At 39.8% G+C, this 16,267-nt stretch overlaps 1 protein-coding gene and 1 pseudogene across 1 annotated transcript in view; one reads left to right on the top strand and one right to left on the bottom strand.

Moving 5' to 3' along the window:
- Positions 1-16,267, top strand: part of LOC130834045 (uncharacterized) — a 491,328-nt gene that overhangs the window by 162,004 nt on the left and 313,057 nt on the right. Inside the window, 1 exon segment of the mRNA XM_057704144.1 lies at positions 1,303-1,620. Within this exon segment, the coding sequence (XP_057560127.1) occupies positions 1,303-1,620 (318 nt within the window).
- LOC130832651 (heterogeneous nuclear ribonucleoprotein A1-like) lies at positions 5,607-6,858 on the bottom strand (annotated as a pseudogene).

Here is a 16,267-nt window from a genome sequence, read left to right as displayed (position 1 = left end):
GCTGTGATAAGATAAATAAATTTCTGTTGTTCAACCAGACAGTCTGGAATTTTGGAGCTAATGGAGATGATTCTATGGCCTTAGGAAACTCACTTCCCAGTTCCTGAGAGGCAAGCAGGAGCCTAGGACACTGGAGGAGAAACTGATGTGACAGAGAAAGGGGATTTGGGTCTCAGTTCCAGGTGGGACTGGTCAGCAGAACTGGTCACACAGGAATTAGTCCCATCTGGTTGAAGCAATTAATGCACTCACATAAATATTCAGCTTGTTCACGCCTCTGTTTTCTGACTCTGGAGGGAACCAGTACATTAGTTATATGTTGCTATGCAACAAATTCACGCCAAACTTGGCAGCGTAAGTCAACAAACACCTAGTATTTCACAGTCTCTGTGGGCCAGGAATCAGCATGGTTTACCTGGGTCCTTGACTCACTATCTCTCACAAGGCTGCAGTTATCTGAAGGTTCAACCAGTGGTAGATACCAACCCAAATGTACTCACCTGGATGTTGGCAGCATTCAGGCCTTGGTGGACTGTATAACTGAGGGCCTCAGTCCCTTGCTGGCTGTTGGCTAGAGGCCTCCCTCAGCTCCTTGTCATGAGGGTCTCTCCATAGCTTGCAACCTGGCAGCTGGCTTCCTCAAAGCAGGAAAGAGAGCAAGATAGCCACAAAAGAGAAACCAGGGTCATCTTGAAACCTAATCTCCTAAGTGACATCTCATTACTTTTGCCAAATTCCATTTGTTAGATGCATGTTACTAGATACATTCGAGTGAGGGTGTTACACAAGGACATAAACACAAGGTGACAGGAATAATCAGGACATTTTAGTGTCTGCTCACCATAGTCCTCTGTTCCTAAGCTAGATGAGAGTGCTCCCTGTGAGACAGAGAAGGAGAGGGAAGATTCCTCCCTGGCATCATGGGCCATGAGCTCTAACTGAGAGGGGAAGCTGGGCCCCAAGCATCCTTGGGCACATCTACTGGGAGGGCAGCATCCAGAGCATTCTGAAGGCCTGTCCTGGTGGTGTCCCTAGACGTGGGTTATACAGGCTTGTGAGAAATACCTGGGTGCCTCCCTTCCCAGCTCCATGTTCAGTGATGCCAAATTGGGAGCTTAAAATTGACTGTGGAGGGAATGTTTTCACCAGAGAAATCAGTAAGTGTTATACACAGGGAATTTTTTTCCCATTAGACAGCACATTTTTTAATACTTGTACTACTGCCTGGTCTCCTAAAATCTCTCCTGTGTCCTGTGTCTTGTGTCCTGTGTCCTGTGTCCTGTGTCTGTGTCTTTCTTGCAGCTCTGGAGCTGAGGCTGAAGGATGGAGGCCACCGCTGTGAGGGGAGAGTGGAAGTGAAGCACCAAGGAGAATGGGGCACAGTGAATGATTACGAATGGGGCTTGGATGAGGCAGCTGTGGTGTGCAGACAGCTGCAGTGTGGAGCTGCTGTTGATGCTCCTGGAGGGGCTTATTTTGGACGAGGGATTGGCCCCATTCGGTTTTCCTACATACTCTGCAATGGCACAGAGTCAACTGTCAATGACTGTCGTTATTCTGAATTTGGAAACTATAATGATAGCATTTCCCATGACCATGATGCTGGAGCAGTCTGCTCAGGTAAATCCTATATGGCTTGAAAGGGGATCCCCAGCAGAAAAAGCCTCAGTCTCATCCCCAGAATAACTATGAGAATGCAGATCTCAGCTTTTAGAACATAGTTGGATGAAGACTCCAGTCACACAGTGTTTCCTAGAGTACTAGGTGCTCAAGAGAGCAGAAAGGCTTACTTGGCCCTGGACATTAAAGGCTCCAGATCTATTGGTCACTGGGCCCTCCAGTCTTGGTTGTGCATCATAAGAGGCAGGGAGGTTAGGTCAAATGTTTCATACAGGTGCAGCTGCTGGGTTGGACCTCCGTGACTTAGTTTCAGCATGGTAGCTGTTTTGTATTCTTTTATGAAATGGTTAGTTAGGTGTGGCTACAAGAGGGGCCATAGGAGAGGTGTAGGTAACAAGGTTTATTACACTCACAGGTCCTAGAAGGGCAGAATCACCACACACCATCAGGTTGGTACATGGGGGAGGCGCCAATAGAACAGGCTCAACCAAGCAGTGGGGACCCAAAGAGGGAGTGAAGTCCCACGGACAAGTGAACAATATTGGGAGTAAAGGTTTAGTTACACAAGGAGAAGACATGAGGGGATTTCACTGGTGCATTTAAATGTTACTAGGTCACAGTCAGGGGAGGTAAGAAGGGGGATTTATGCGAGGGGCTAGTCATCACATTGGTGCACCTGGTCACCTGGGTGGGGTGCTCACATCTGATTTGTGAGGATGCTGAAACAGCAGAAAAATATGAAGTTTTGAACTTCATATTTCAACTTTGAACAAAAAGTGTACATATTTAATGTTTGCAATGTGGTAAGTATACATTTTTTGAAATCATTATGGCACTCATGCCACAAATCTATTCATCTCCGCAAAAGTTTTTTCATTCCTCTTTATTATTATTAAAATGATTATTTTCAAGGGGCATTTGAATTTTAGTTAGAAAATTTTGTTATAAGAAAACCTGTTTTCTGGCATTTCAAGAAATATTCCTTGTTGTCAGAATGTCCTAATCATGATTTCAACTGCAGATAAGCCTGTGGAAACATTATAGGATACCCTGCCTTATTTTGATAAATCAGCATCTGAATAAAAATGGAGTGTGTGAGGTTGGAACTTCCAGTGATATTGGAGCTTCTAATGTTATCATTTTAAGAGAATTGCTGTCTTGATATTAATTCCATTTAAGATAAACTTAAAAATAAAAAAGTTTGAGAGTGTTCTGACATTGAAACATTGATTGTGGTCTGTACTCCCTGACTCCCATTGCTATAATTTAAGTTCTCACATTTCTATGAAAACAGTTCCAGTTTTCTTCTACTAATCTCTTTGTCACCAGTTTCCTCCCACTAGTGTTTTAGTGATGTGAAGGTAAGTCAAACTGGTGGTGATGTAGTTGGGATAAGATTAGAATACCTTGTGTTTTCATTATTTTAATTGGTATTGAACTCAAGTTTCTTCCTCTCAATTTTATGAAAGTGGTGTGAAATAGAATTTCTGCTTCTTTATTGGATTGTTGGAAGTGAAGTATTGTATTTAGGACAAATCCAGGGGTAGAAACAATGACCTGAGAAGACTGTAGAGAAGCTTGTATGAAATAAAGAGGAGAATTCAGGCGGTTCAGGAGAAACATTTGGCAGGGGCTTCACAACTTGAGAAGAACTGTGGTACTGACATATAAAATGACGAGAGGATGAAGATGCGAGGATTGCCGGAGGGGAGGCTCGGATCAAGATCCACGTCAACTCATACATTCACCACAGCTTCTATGTTACAATTCCTTCCTGCTCTCAATCCTTCCCACCCTCTCTTCCTTTAGCTTGATGTGGGAGTTGTTTCTGAGCTCTGTGGAAGAGCTGGCATTTGAAGGTTGCTAATTTCTTAGTAGGAAGTTTTTATAATATGGATTCTATTTCTTTAACAAATATAGAACTACTCAAAGTTTCCTTTTTTTTTTCTTTTGGTATCAGATTTTGGTGAGTTGTGTTTTTCAACTAATTAGTTTTCAAAGACTCGGCCTATTCTAATTTTTCAAATTAGAAAAAAATTTGTTCATATCTCATATCTTTAAATTCACCAATTGATTGTGTTGATTTTCTTCATTGTGTATTTGTTTTCTGTTTAATTGATTTCTGTTCTCAGTTTTCATTATTCTTTTTTTTTTTGGTTATGATTTGCTGTTCTTTTTGCAGATTCTTGAAATAGAATCTTTTTAAAAAATATTTTATTTATTTGGTTGCACCGGGTCTTCATTGTAGCAGGTGGGCTCCTTAGATGTGGCTTGCCAGCTCCTTAGATGCAGCACATGGGCTTTTTAGTTGTGGCATGTGAACTCTTAGTTGTAACATGCATGTGAGATCTAGTTCCCTGACCGGGGATCAAACCCAGGGCCCCAGCGTTGGGAGCTTGGAGTCTTAACACTGCACCACCAGGGAAGTCCCTCTTGAAGTAGAATCTTAGATCATTTCATTCATTTTTTATTTTTATTCTAATGTAGGCATCAAGGAAGCATCAGTGTTCTAAATTTTCTTCTAAGCACCACTTTAGTTTAGACCCACTAATTTTGATACTACATAATTTCTTTTGTATTTTATCGTCATAGAATGTTTCTTCTTTTTCTCTGAATATATTCTGTTCCCTTATACTCTTACTTTGTATGATATTAATGTAGATACTACAGCTTTCTCTGATTAGTGTGTGCATGGTATATAATTTTTTACCTCTTTAATATGTTTCTGTGTTATATTTAAACACACATATTTGTAGAGAGTATACGGTCTTATTCATATGCTTTTATCCAGTCTGAATATTGTGCTTTTATTTGAAGTATTTAAATTATTTAAATTTCATGCAATTATTGATATAGTTGGGTTTAGGTGTGCTGGCCTGCTCTTTGTTCTATATTTTCTTTGTTCCTATTTTAATCTCTAATTGAATATTTTTTAGTATTCTATTTTATTTACTCTATTGGTTTATTAGCCATATCACCTTTTTAGGAGTTTAACATAATGGTGAATTATTACTCTGTAATCACATTTTACCTTGTAATGATATTTTGTCACTAACATACAATGTCAGACCTACCTATAGTATACTTCTATTTCCCTGTTCTTGTCCTTTGTGCTATTGTTGTCATACATTACGTATTATATATATTTTTATATATATTTTATATTATGAATCTTACATGTCGCAATTAATGTTGTGTTAAATATTCTGTTATTTTTAAAATGAAAGTTTTTTTCCCCCACAGAATCATTATTTAACACAGTCTTTATAACTTTGGGTAGATCCAAGTTTTCCTCATTTTTTTTTTAGAACTCTTTATTGGAATATAATTGCTTTACACTGTTGTGCCAATTTTTGCTGTACAACAAAGTGAACCAGCTGTATTTTTTTTTTTCAAGAGGGTATTAAATCGTTTATTGATTACACATGATAATGGATGATACACAAGCTTCATTCCCATCTGTAACTTTATCTGGTACCATAATTCAATTTAGATATATTGCATAGGATGTGCCAACAATCATAATATTAATAACCAAAAATATTCTGTGACTTTGCTTGGGTGACCCTTTTAAAGGTGAACTCCAGGTCACAACACAGTAACTGTCAGTTCAACTACACCACGGTTTCTGAAGACAATAGCTTCTCCACCAAAGCAGGTTGTAAATAAATTTCAAATGGAACCTGGCATCACCCTGAAGGAATTCTAACTTCACACTGTTGGGGTAATTTACCAAAATGGCTTCAGAGTAGACTAACTTTACACAGCACGTTTAAAAAAAGACACATTTATTCAGCGTCATGATCAGACTATTACATTTAGCAATCAACAGCATGGGTGCAAAAAAAAATATATACATTAAAACCCTTTGTTGGAATGCTTTACACTTTCCGCAGAACAGAAACTAAAATAACCTGTTATACAATTAGTCACAAATACAGTCCTCGAGTTTTTTTTGCCCATACACTTGAGTATTGTTTAAAACATGTCTTCTTTGTAGCAGCTAGGCCCTGCCACCACTGTGCTTGGCTGAGTTCACAAATCTGTTGTAACCTGTAGCTTCCCTGTCACTTCTCTGGCTCTCCTCTCCTGCTAAGCTTTGTTTCCTGGCAGTAATTAAAACCTTCTGCCACTGCCATAGCTACTGCTGCTGCTGGAACTGCCATAGCCACCTTGGTTTCGTGGTTTGGCAAAGTATTGGCCTCCACCGCCATAGGGGCCAGAACTTCTGCCTCCAAAGTTCCCTCCTTTCATGGGTCCAAAATTTGAAGATTGATTGTTGTAATTGCCAAAATCATTGTCGCTTCCACCACCTCCAAAATTGCTTCCACTACCACCGCCAAAGCCGCCTCCGCCTCCTCTGTTGTTATAGCTGTCATAGCTGCCACTCCCGCCATAGCCACTGCCCTGGTTTCTTTAACCCGGTCCACCACTTCCATAGCCTCTGCTTCCTCCAGAGCAGCCAGGGCCGCCTCCTCCATAACCACCATCATTACGAAATCCATTATAGCCATCCCCACTGCCACCATATCCACCACCACCGCGGCTGCCACCAAAGCCACCTCGACCACTGAAGTTTCCTCCACGACCAAAGTTGTCATTCCCACCAAAACCACCTCCACGACCACCACCAAAGTTTCCAGAACCACTTCGACCTCTCTGACTCGATGAAGCACTAGCCATCTCTTGCTTAGATAGGGCTTTCCTTACTTCACAGTTGTGGCCATTCACAGTGTGGTATTTCTGAATGACAATCTTGTCTACAGAGTCATGGTCATCAAAGGTTACGAAAGCAAAGCCTCTCTTTTTGCCACTGCCTCGGTCAGTCATGATTTCAATCACTTCAATTTTCCCATACTATTCAAAATAATCTCTTAAGTAATGTTCCTCAGTGTCTTCTTTAATGCCACCGACAAAAATCTTTTTCACAGTTAAGTGGGCACCAGGTCTTTGAGAATCTTCTCTTGAGACGGCCCTCTTTGGTTCCACAACTCTTCCATCCACCTTGTGTGGCCTTGCATTCATGGCCACATCCACCTCCTCCACAGTGGCATAGGTGACAAACCCGAAGCCTCTGGAGCGCTTTGTGTTTGGATCCCTCATTACCACACAGTCTGTGAGCGTTCCCCATTGCTCAAAATGGCTCCTCAGACTCTCATCGGTTGTTTCAAAGCTCAAACCTCTGATGAAGAGCTTCCGCAGCTGTTCGAGCTCTTTGGGAGACTCTGACTTGGACATGACGGCAGTGGAGGGGGGAGACGTCAACGATGCTTACTCGGCGGTGTCCACGGGCAGAAAGTGAACCAGCTGTGTTTATACATATATCCCCATATCCCCTCCCTCCCTCGACTCCCTCCCACCCTTCCTATCCCAGCCCTCTAAGTCATCACCCGTCATCAAATTGGTCTCCCTATGTTATGCAGTAGCTTCCCACTAGCTATCTATTTTACACCTGGTAGTGTATATATGTCAATGCTACCCTCTCACTTTGTCCCAGCTTCCCCTTCAATCCCCCCCACCCCATGTCCTCAAGTCTGTTCTCTACTACATTTGCATCTTTATTCTTGCCCTGTCACTGGGTTCATCAATAACCTTTTTTGAGATTCCATATATATGATTTAGCATATGGTATTTGTTTTTCTCTTTCTGGCTGACTTCACTCTGTATGACAGACTCTAGGTCCATCCATCTCACTACAAATAACTCAATTTCATTTCTTTTCATGGCTGAGTAATATTCCATTGTATATATGTGCCACATCTTTATCCATTCATCTGTCAATGGACATTTAGTTTGCTTCCAAGTCCTGGCTATTGTAAATAATGGTGCAGTGAACATTGTGGTACATATTTCTTTTTGAATTATGGTTTTCTCTAGGTATATGCCCAGTAGTGGGATTGCTGGGTCATATGGTAGTTCCATTGTTAGTTTTTTAAGGAACCTCCAAACTGTTTTCCATAGTGGCTGTACCAACTTACATTCCCACCAACAGTGCAGGAGAGTTCCCTTTTCTTCACACCCTCTCCAGCACTTATTGTTTCTAGATTTTTTGATGATGGCCATTCTGACCCGTGTGAGGTGATACCTCATTGTAGCTTTGATTTGCATTTCTCTAATGATTAGTGATGTTGAACATCTTTCCCTGTGTTTGTTAGCCATCTGCATGTCTTCTTTGGAGAAATGTTTATTTAGGTCTTCTGCCCATTTGTGGATTGGGTTATTTGCTTTTTTGGTATTAAGCTGCATAATACAGCTCAGGTCCCCTGCTGGCCTCCAGTAACTGTTCTATTTGTGGGGAGATGTGATCTCCGAGTTTTCCCACACCACCATCTTGACTCCATCCCCGAGGAAGTGTTCTAATTTCATTCTTTGACGTGTAGCTGTCCAATTTTCCCACCACCACTTATTGAAGAGGCTGCCTTTTCCCATCGTATATTCTTGCCTCTTTTGTCAAAGATAAGGTGCCCATATGTGCATGGGTTTATCTCTGAGTTCTCTGTTCTCTTCCATTGATCTGTATTTCTGTTTTTATGGCAGTACCATACTGTCTTGATCACTGTGGCCTTGTAGTATAGTTTGAAGTCAGGAAGCCTGATTCCACCAGCTCTGACTTTCCTTCTCAAGACTGCTTCAGCTATTTGGGGTCTTTTGCATTTCCATACAAATTGTAAAATTTCTTGTTCTAATTCTGTGAAAAATGCCATTGATAATTTGATAGGGTTTGCACTGAATCTGTAAATTGCTTTGGGTAGTATAGTCATTTTCACAATGTTGATTCTTTCCATCCAAGAACATGGTATGTCCCTCTATCTGTTTGTATCCTCTTTGATTTCTTTCATCAGTGTCTTATAGTTTTCTGCATACAGGTCTTTTGCCTCCTTAGGCAGGTTTATTCCTAGGTATTGTATTCTTTTTCTTCCAATGGTAAATGGGAGTGTTTCCTTAATTTCTCTTTCTGCTCTTTCATTGTTAGTGTAAAGGAATGCAAGAGGTTTCTGTGCATTAATTTTGTGTCCTGCTACTTTACTAAATTCATCGATTAGTGCTAGCAGTTTTCTGGTACAGTCTTGAGGGCTTTCTATGTATAATATCATGTCATCTGCAAAGAGTGACAATTTTCCTTCTTCTTTTCCAATTTGGATTCCTTTTATTTCATTTTCTTCTCTGATTGCTGTGGCTAACACTTCCAAAACTATGTTGAATAATAGTGGTGAGAGTGGGCACCCTTGTCTTATTCCTGTCCTTAGAGGGAATGCTTTCAGTTTTTCACCATTTTGAATGATGTTGGCTATTGGTTTACCATATATGGCTTTTATTATGTTGAGGTAATTTCTTTCTATGCCCATTTTCTGGACAGTTTTTATCATAAATGGATGTTGAATTTTGTCAAAATCTTTTTCTGCATCTATTGAGATGATTATATGGTTTTTCTCCTTCAATTTGTTAATATGAATATGATGTATCACATCGATTGATTTGCATATATTGAAGAATCCTTGCATTCCAGGGATAAAACCCACTTGATCATGGTGTATGATCTTTTTAAGTTGCTGTTGGATTCTGTTTGCTAGTGTTTTGTTGAGGATTATTGCATCTATATTCATCAATGATATTGGCCTGTAATTTTCTTTTTTTGTGACATCTTTGCCTGGTTTTGGTATCAGGTTGACGGTGGCCTTGTAGAATGAGTTTAGGAGTCTTGCTCCTTCTACTATATTTTGGTAGAGTTTGAGAAGGATAGGTGTTAGCTCTTCTCTAATTGTTTGATAGAATTCTCCTGTGAGGCCATCTGGTCCTGGGCTTTTATTTGTTGGGAAATATTGAATCACAGTCTCAATTTCACTACTTGTGATTGGTCTGCTCATGTTTTCTATTTCTTCCTGGTTCAGTCTTGGAGGATTTTACTTTTCTAAATGTTTATCCATTTCTTCCAGGTTATCCAATTTGTTGGCATATAGTTGCTTGTAGTAGTCTCTCATGGTCTTATCTATTTCTGCAGTGTCAGTTGTTACTTCTTTTTCATTCCTAATTCTGTTGACTTGCATCTTCTCCCTTTTTTTCCTGATGAGTCTGGCTAATCTTTTATCAGTTTTGTTAATCTTCTCAAAGAATCAGCTTTTAGTTTTATTGATCTTTGCTATTGTTTCCTTCATTTCTTTTTTGTTTATTTCTGACCTGATCTTTAAGATTTCTTTTCCTCTGCTCACTTTGGGCTATTTTTGTTCATCTTTCTCTAATTGTTTTAGGTGTAAGTTTACATTGTTTATTCAAGATTTTTCTTATTTTTTGAGGTAGGACTGTATTGCTATAAACTTGCCTCTTAGAACTGCTTTTGCAGCATCACATAAGTTTTGGATCATTGTGTTTTCATTGTCATTTGTTTGTAGGTTTTTAAAAATTTCCTCTTTGATTTCTACAGTGATGTCTTCGTTGTTTAGTAATGTATTGTTTGACCTCCAAATGTTTGTATATTTTTACAGTTTTTTTTTCCTGTAATTGATATCAAGTCTTATGGCGCTGTGGTAGGAGAAGATGCTTGATACAATTTCAATTTTCTTGAATTTACTAAGGCTTGATTTGTGCCCCCAAGATGTGATCTATCCTGGAGAATGTTCCATGTGCACTTGAGAAGAATGTGTATTCTGCAGTTTTTGGATGGAATGTCCTATAAATGTCAATGAAGTTGAGATGGTCTAATGTGTCATTTAAAGCTTGCATGTCCTTATTTATTTTCTGTTTGGATGATGTGTCCATTGATGTAAGTGGAGTGTTAAAGTCTCCTACTATTATTGTGTTAGTGTTGATTTCCCTTTTATGGCTGCTTGCATTTGCCTTCTGTATTGAGGTGCTCCTATGTTTGGTGCATAGATATTTACAATTGTTATATCTTATTCTTGCATTGATCCCTTGATCATTATGTAGGGTCCTTCCTTGTCTCTTGTAATAGTCTTTACCTTAAAGTCTAGTTTGTCTGAGATGAGTATTGTTACTCTGGCTTTCTTTTGACTTTCATTTACACGGAGTATCTTTTTCCATCCCCTTACTTTCAGTCTGTATGTGTCCCTTGGTCTGAAGTGAGTTTCTTGTAGACAGCATATATAAGAGTCTTGTTTCTGTATCCATTCAGCCAGTCTGTGTCTTTGCTTGGAGCATTTAATCCATTTACATTTAAGGTGATTATTGACATTTGTGGTCCCATTATCATTTTCTTAATTGTTTTGGGTTTGTTTTTGTAGGTCTTTCCTTTTCTTGTGTTTCCTGCCTGGGAAAGATCCTTTAGCTGGTTTGGTGGTGCTGAATTCTCTTAGCTTTTGCTTGTCTGTGAAGCTTTTGATTTCTCCATCGAATCTGAATGAGATTCTTGTTGGGTAGAGTATTCTTGGCTGTGGTTTTTTCTTTTTTAAGACTTTCAGTATATCCTGCCACTCTCTTCTGGCCTGCAGAGTTTCTGCAGATATCTGCAGAAGATCAGCTGGTATCCTTATGGATTTTCCCTTATATGTTATTTGTTGCTTTTCTCTTGTGGCTTTTAATATTTTTTCTTTGTGATTAATATTCATTAGTTTGATTAATATGTGTCTGGGTGTGTTTCTCCTTGGGTTTATTCTGTATGGGACTCTCTGCACTTCTTAGACTTGATTTACTATTTCCTTTCCCATGTTGGGGAAGTTTTTGACTATAATCTCTTCAAATATTTTTTCAGACCCTTTCTTTTATTTCCTCTTCTCCTGGGATGCCTATGATTCGAATGTTGGTACACTTAATGTTGTCACCAAGATCTCTGAGATTGTCTTTCATTCTTTTTATTCTTTTTTCTTTTCCTGCTCTGTGGCAGTTACTTCAACTCACTTACTCTTTCTTCTGCATCAATTTTTCTGCTGTTTATACCATCTAGAGTATTTTTAATTTCAGTTATTACGTTGGTCACTGCTATTTGTTTGCTCTTTAGTTCTTCTAGGTCCTTATTAAATGTTTCTTGTATTTTCTGTATGTTTTTTTTTGAAATTTTGGATCATCTTTACTCTCATTACTCTGAATTCTTTTTCAGGCAATTTGCCTATTTCCTCTTCATTTATTTGGTCTTGTGGGTTTTCATCTTGCTCCTTTGCCTGCAAGGCGTTTCTTGTTTTCTCATTTTGTCTAATTTATAGTATTTGCTGTCTCCTTTCCCTCTGCTGCCTAGTGGTAATTCCTCTTGTTTCTGTTCTCTGTGCCCTGTGGTGGGGTTGGTCCAATGTCTTGGGTAGGCTTCCTGGTGGGTGGGTCTGGTGCCTGCTTTCTGGTGCATGGATCTGAGTCTTTTCCCTCTGATGTGCAGGGCCATGTCAGGTGGTGCATTGTAGTGTATCTGTGTGCTTAATATGGCTTTAGGTAGTCTGTGTGCTGATGGGTGGCTTATATTCCTGTCTTGTTTGTAGTTTGTTGTGAAGTGTCCAGTACTGGCAGTTGCAGGCAGTCAGGCAAAGCTGGGTCTTAGACTCTGATAGAAGCCTCTGTGAGAATTCTCTGCAGTTATTCTTCCCTGTGGCTGAGGACTCTCTGGTGGTTTAGCATCCTGGACTCGGTGCTCCCTCCCCAAAGGCTGTAATTTGACTTCTGGTTGAGTCATCCAGACTCTAGCGGTCACTCGTCCTGGCAAAAAAAGGAGATTAAAAAAGACTATCCAAGCCCCAAACTAACAGCAAAAGGTTAAGTCAAGCAAATACTGGATTCAGGAAAGAGGTATACACACAAGAAACATAAAAACCAAACCCGATAGAACATAAATCACTAGAACAACCTGACAGAAGAACCCCAGAATGCAATCAGTCAATCAAAGAGAAAACCAACAAAATTCAAAACCAAAAAAAAAAAAAAAAAAAAAAACAAAAACAAAAAACCCCCACAAAAACACAAAACCAGGAAAATTGTGAAAACGAAGACCAAATATAACAAAGAGCAAGAGAAAAACCAGACAGACTGAAGATCCTCAAATTAAATCAAACAATTATAATTAGAACTAATATAAGGACAAAACCTAATATTAGAAAAACCAAAGCAGTGTGTCATCTGAAGAATAAAGCAAGGAAACAGAGCAGACCAATAATATTGATTAAAAGTATAATAAGATAAACTAAAAATGAATAGAACACAGAGCAACAGAAGAGCATAATAGGACTGGAAATATAAAAAGAAAAAGAAAAAATAGAAATGTATTAAAGATAAAGAAGAAAAGAAGATGAGCAGATAAACAGCACTACCAAAAAGCTAGCTAGAAATAAAAATATATAAAAAGGCTAAAAATAAAAATAGAAGTAACCAATAGAATAAAAAATATGTTATAAAACGTGAAGATCCTTTGGGACTAAGATTGAAAAAAAAAAAAACTGAAACTGACCACAGAATAGATCAAATCAATAAAATTAATAATAATAATTCTGTTTCCTTGGGGTCTCAGCTCTAAGTGTCCTTGTACCCACCTTGGGCCTCAGGCCACCTTTGTCTCCCCATGAGGCCCTCTTCTGCCTCTGGGTTGGACTCTGGACCTGCTGTGTGTCTTATGGGGTCCACTTAGGCTCTGATCTGGCCCAATTCCTGTGCATGCTTGCTCCCACAGTCCACAGCTGCCAGAGTTAGACCTTTTTCATTTGTGGGAACATTCATTGTTTACTTAGATATTCCAAAGACATAGCATCTACCTAGCTGATCTTGGGGAATTAGTCTGCAGTGTGTATATCTGATGGAAAGATTTTAGGACCTCTTCCTTAGTTCCCCTGTCCCTGGTGTTCAGCTTTGGTTTTGTCCCTGCTTCTGTGTATGGTCTAACCACTAGAGTCCAGTCCTGAGGCTGCCTTGGAGCTCTTTGGGTCTGCCTCAGTGAAGTTTTCCTTTATTGTTCATCTGCAGGTGCAGGTGTGTGGGGAGAAAGAGGTTTTGATAGTGGCTCCTCTCCCTGTGTGTGACTCAACAGTAGCGTGCTGCTTGGATCACAGGAGCCCTGGGGGTGACACGAAATGTGCAGGGATGCTGGCGGCCATGGGTATAGGAAATCTGGCCTTACTGTGGTTCTTTACTGGTGCCCAGCCCAGGGCACCTGATGGGCAGCCCTCAGGAGCTTTTTGTATTACTCTGCAAATCAGCAGAGCTTCCTTTATTGTTCGTCTGTAGGCACTGGTGTCTGGGGAGAGAGAGGGTACAATAGTGGCTCCTTCCCCTGAGTGTGAGTCAGCAGTAGTGTTCTGCCTGGGTCGCCGGAGCCCTGGTGGCAGTGGTGCTACTTATTGTAGAAGGAAGTTGGCAGGCTTGGGTGTAAGCAGAATGTCTCCAGAGCTGGGCCACTCTGCAGACGTCTTCTGGCTCTTGGCTGCAGGCACACCAGGCCAGCCCTGTCAGGGGGCTTTTTCTATCCCTTGTTGACAGCAGCAGCCAGGCCCAGAGGAGGCCTCCCTTTGTTTGCCACTGGGACCCAAAGAGAAGCTCTACCTCTGGCCTAATCAATACGCTTGCTCTTCTGTTGTCAGTAGCAGATCTTGCCTCTACCTCACAACGTAGACCCACAAATCAGGCAAAGTTCTCCCTAGGTAATTGTGGGGATCCCCAAATGAAGTCATGTATCAATGAATAAGGCTGGTCATCAACAGGCTGACATGAGACAGTTCATGCACTTCTCCTGCTCAGGACTCCTTCTGCTGGGTATCAACTTGTCCTGGCTCCTTCACTGAACAGGCTCACCTTAATTGTTTTTACAAAACGTGCAAGTCCTGTAAGCTTCACATAGCCTAAAAGATAAGAAGTTTGCCTGAGCTGTTGTCTAGTCAGTTGTGTCCAGTTGAGCTCGATCCAAATTTTCATCTCTTATCATTTCCCTTTAGGTTGAAGACCTTTCTGTAGCATTTTTGTGTAGCGTGTGTCTGGTGGCCTCAAATTCTATCATCTTTTATTTTCATAGGTGACTGAATTCTAAGTTAATAATCCCCTCCCCCCCAACTCCAGTACTTTATATATGTTTTTACCTTTTCAAGGGACTTGCATTGTCTCCAACAAAAAGTCAGGGCTTCTTACCTTTGTTACCCATATATGTGTGTAATTTTTCTGGCTGTTTTCAAGAGTGTTTTTTGTTTGTTTTCTTGTTTGTTAGTTTATCACTGGGTTTCAGCAATTATTATCAAGTTTCCTGAGAATGTTTTCTTTATATCATTCAGGGTTTGTTTAGCTTCTTGGATCATTAGGTTTACAGTTTTCATTAAATTTGAAAAAAATTCCATCTATTATTTCTCAACATTTTTTTCTACTCATCCTCTTTTCTGAATCTCCAAATACACCTATTTTATATAATTTGATATTCTCCCATATGCCATTGAGTTTCCATTCATATTTTTTTGTCTTTTTTCTCTCTCTGCTTCAGTTTAGATCGGGGCCCCAATCTCTGGGCTGCAGACAGATCTTAACTATCAGGAGGTCAGCGGTGGTTGAGCAAGTGAAGCTTCATCTGCTGCTCCTCATTGCTCCCCATTGCTCGCATTACTGCCTGAACCATCTCCCTCTGCCCCCATCCGTGGAAAAGTTGTCTTACATGAAACCGGTCCCTGGTGCCAAAAAAGGTTGGGGAACACTGATTTAGACAATCTCTCTTGCTTATGTTTAACTTCCCAATTCTTTTTCTTTTTTTAATTATTTATTTATTTTTGGCTGCACCAGGTCTTAGTTGCAAGATGCAGGATCTAGTCCCCCGACCAGGGACTGAACCTGGGCCCCCTGCGTTGGGAGTATGGAGGCTTACCCACTGGACCACCAGGGAAGTCCTACTTCCCAATTCTTTTATTCTGCAATGTCTAACCTCTTGTTAAATTAATCAAAATAATTGTTCATTTGGGATAGTGTAGTTTTCAGTTTTAGATGTCCCGCTTTTTTCTAGTCCTTTCTTTCTGTTTATTTTTATGCTTCATTAAGCATATTTGTATCAGTGGTTTAAAGACTTTATCAGCCAATTCAATCATCTCTTTAATTTCTGAATCTCTTTCTAAAAATTTGTTATGGATTACATTTTTCTTCTTTGGAGATTTTAGTACTTTTTGATTGGATGCTGGGAATTGCTAGGCAGTCCCTTACCAGGAAGAACTCTACCAATAAATAATCAGAATACACCCAGAAACCAGGGAGTTGTACTTGATGAATTAACTTTTTTTTTCAGTCTCTTCAAATGTGTTCCTTTGCTGACCAAATGATGATTTTTTATTTTAGTTTCCCTCCTTTAGTTTCAAAACTTCCTGTGATCCCACCTTACCTGCCACTTATTCTACTTACACTCCACTTCTGCAGCAGTTGCTTCCCTTTTTGATTTTCTTTTGCATCCATCTGTATCTTTTAAGATGGCATTTGCTTGTGTGAAGTGGAAGAAATGAGAAAGGATGGCAGGGTTAGGTGGTAGATGGGAGGAGCAGAGGGGGATATAATATGCTAGTAACTTATTCAACCAGTATTTCCTTCTAATAGTTATATATTTTATCCATATTGAGGCTTTTGCAACTTGAAACTCACCAAATTTTGGCTTGTTTGCTTGCTGGCTCCTTCTTCTCATTCTTCTCTTTTTCATTTTGGCAGCATGCCATCTTCTTTTAAAATGACAAATCATTCATGAATGAAATTAAATAAGATGCAAGTAAATGGA

This window comes from Hippopotamus amphibius, chromosome 12, assembly GCF_030028045.1.
Source record: "Hippopotamus amphibius kiboko isolate mHipAmp2 chromosome 12, mHipAmp2.hap2, whole genome shotgun sequence".
Classification (NCBI taxonomy): domain Eukaryota; kingdom Metazoa; phylum Chordata; class Mammalia; order Artiodactyla; family Hippopotamidae; genus Hippopotamus; species Hippopotamus amphibius.
The sequence above is the reverse complement of the archived record's forward strand: the minus strand, read 5'-3'. Positions and strand labels throughout refer to the sequence as shown.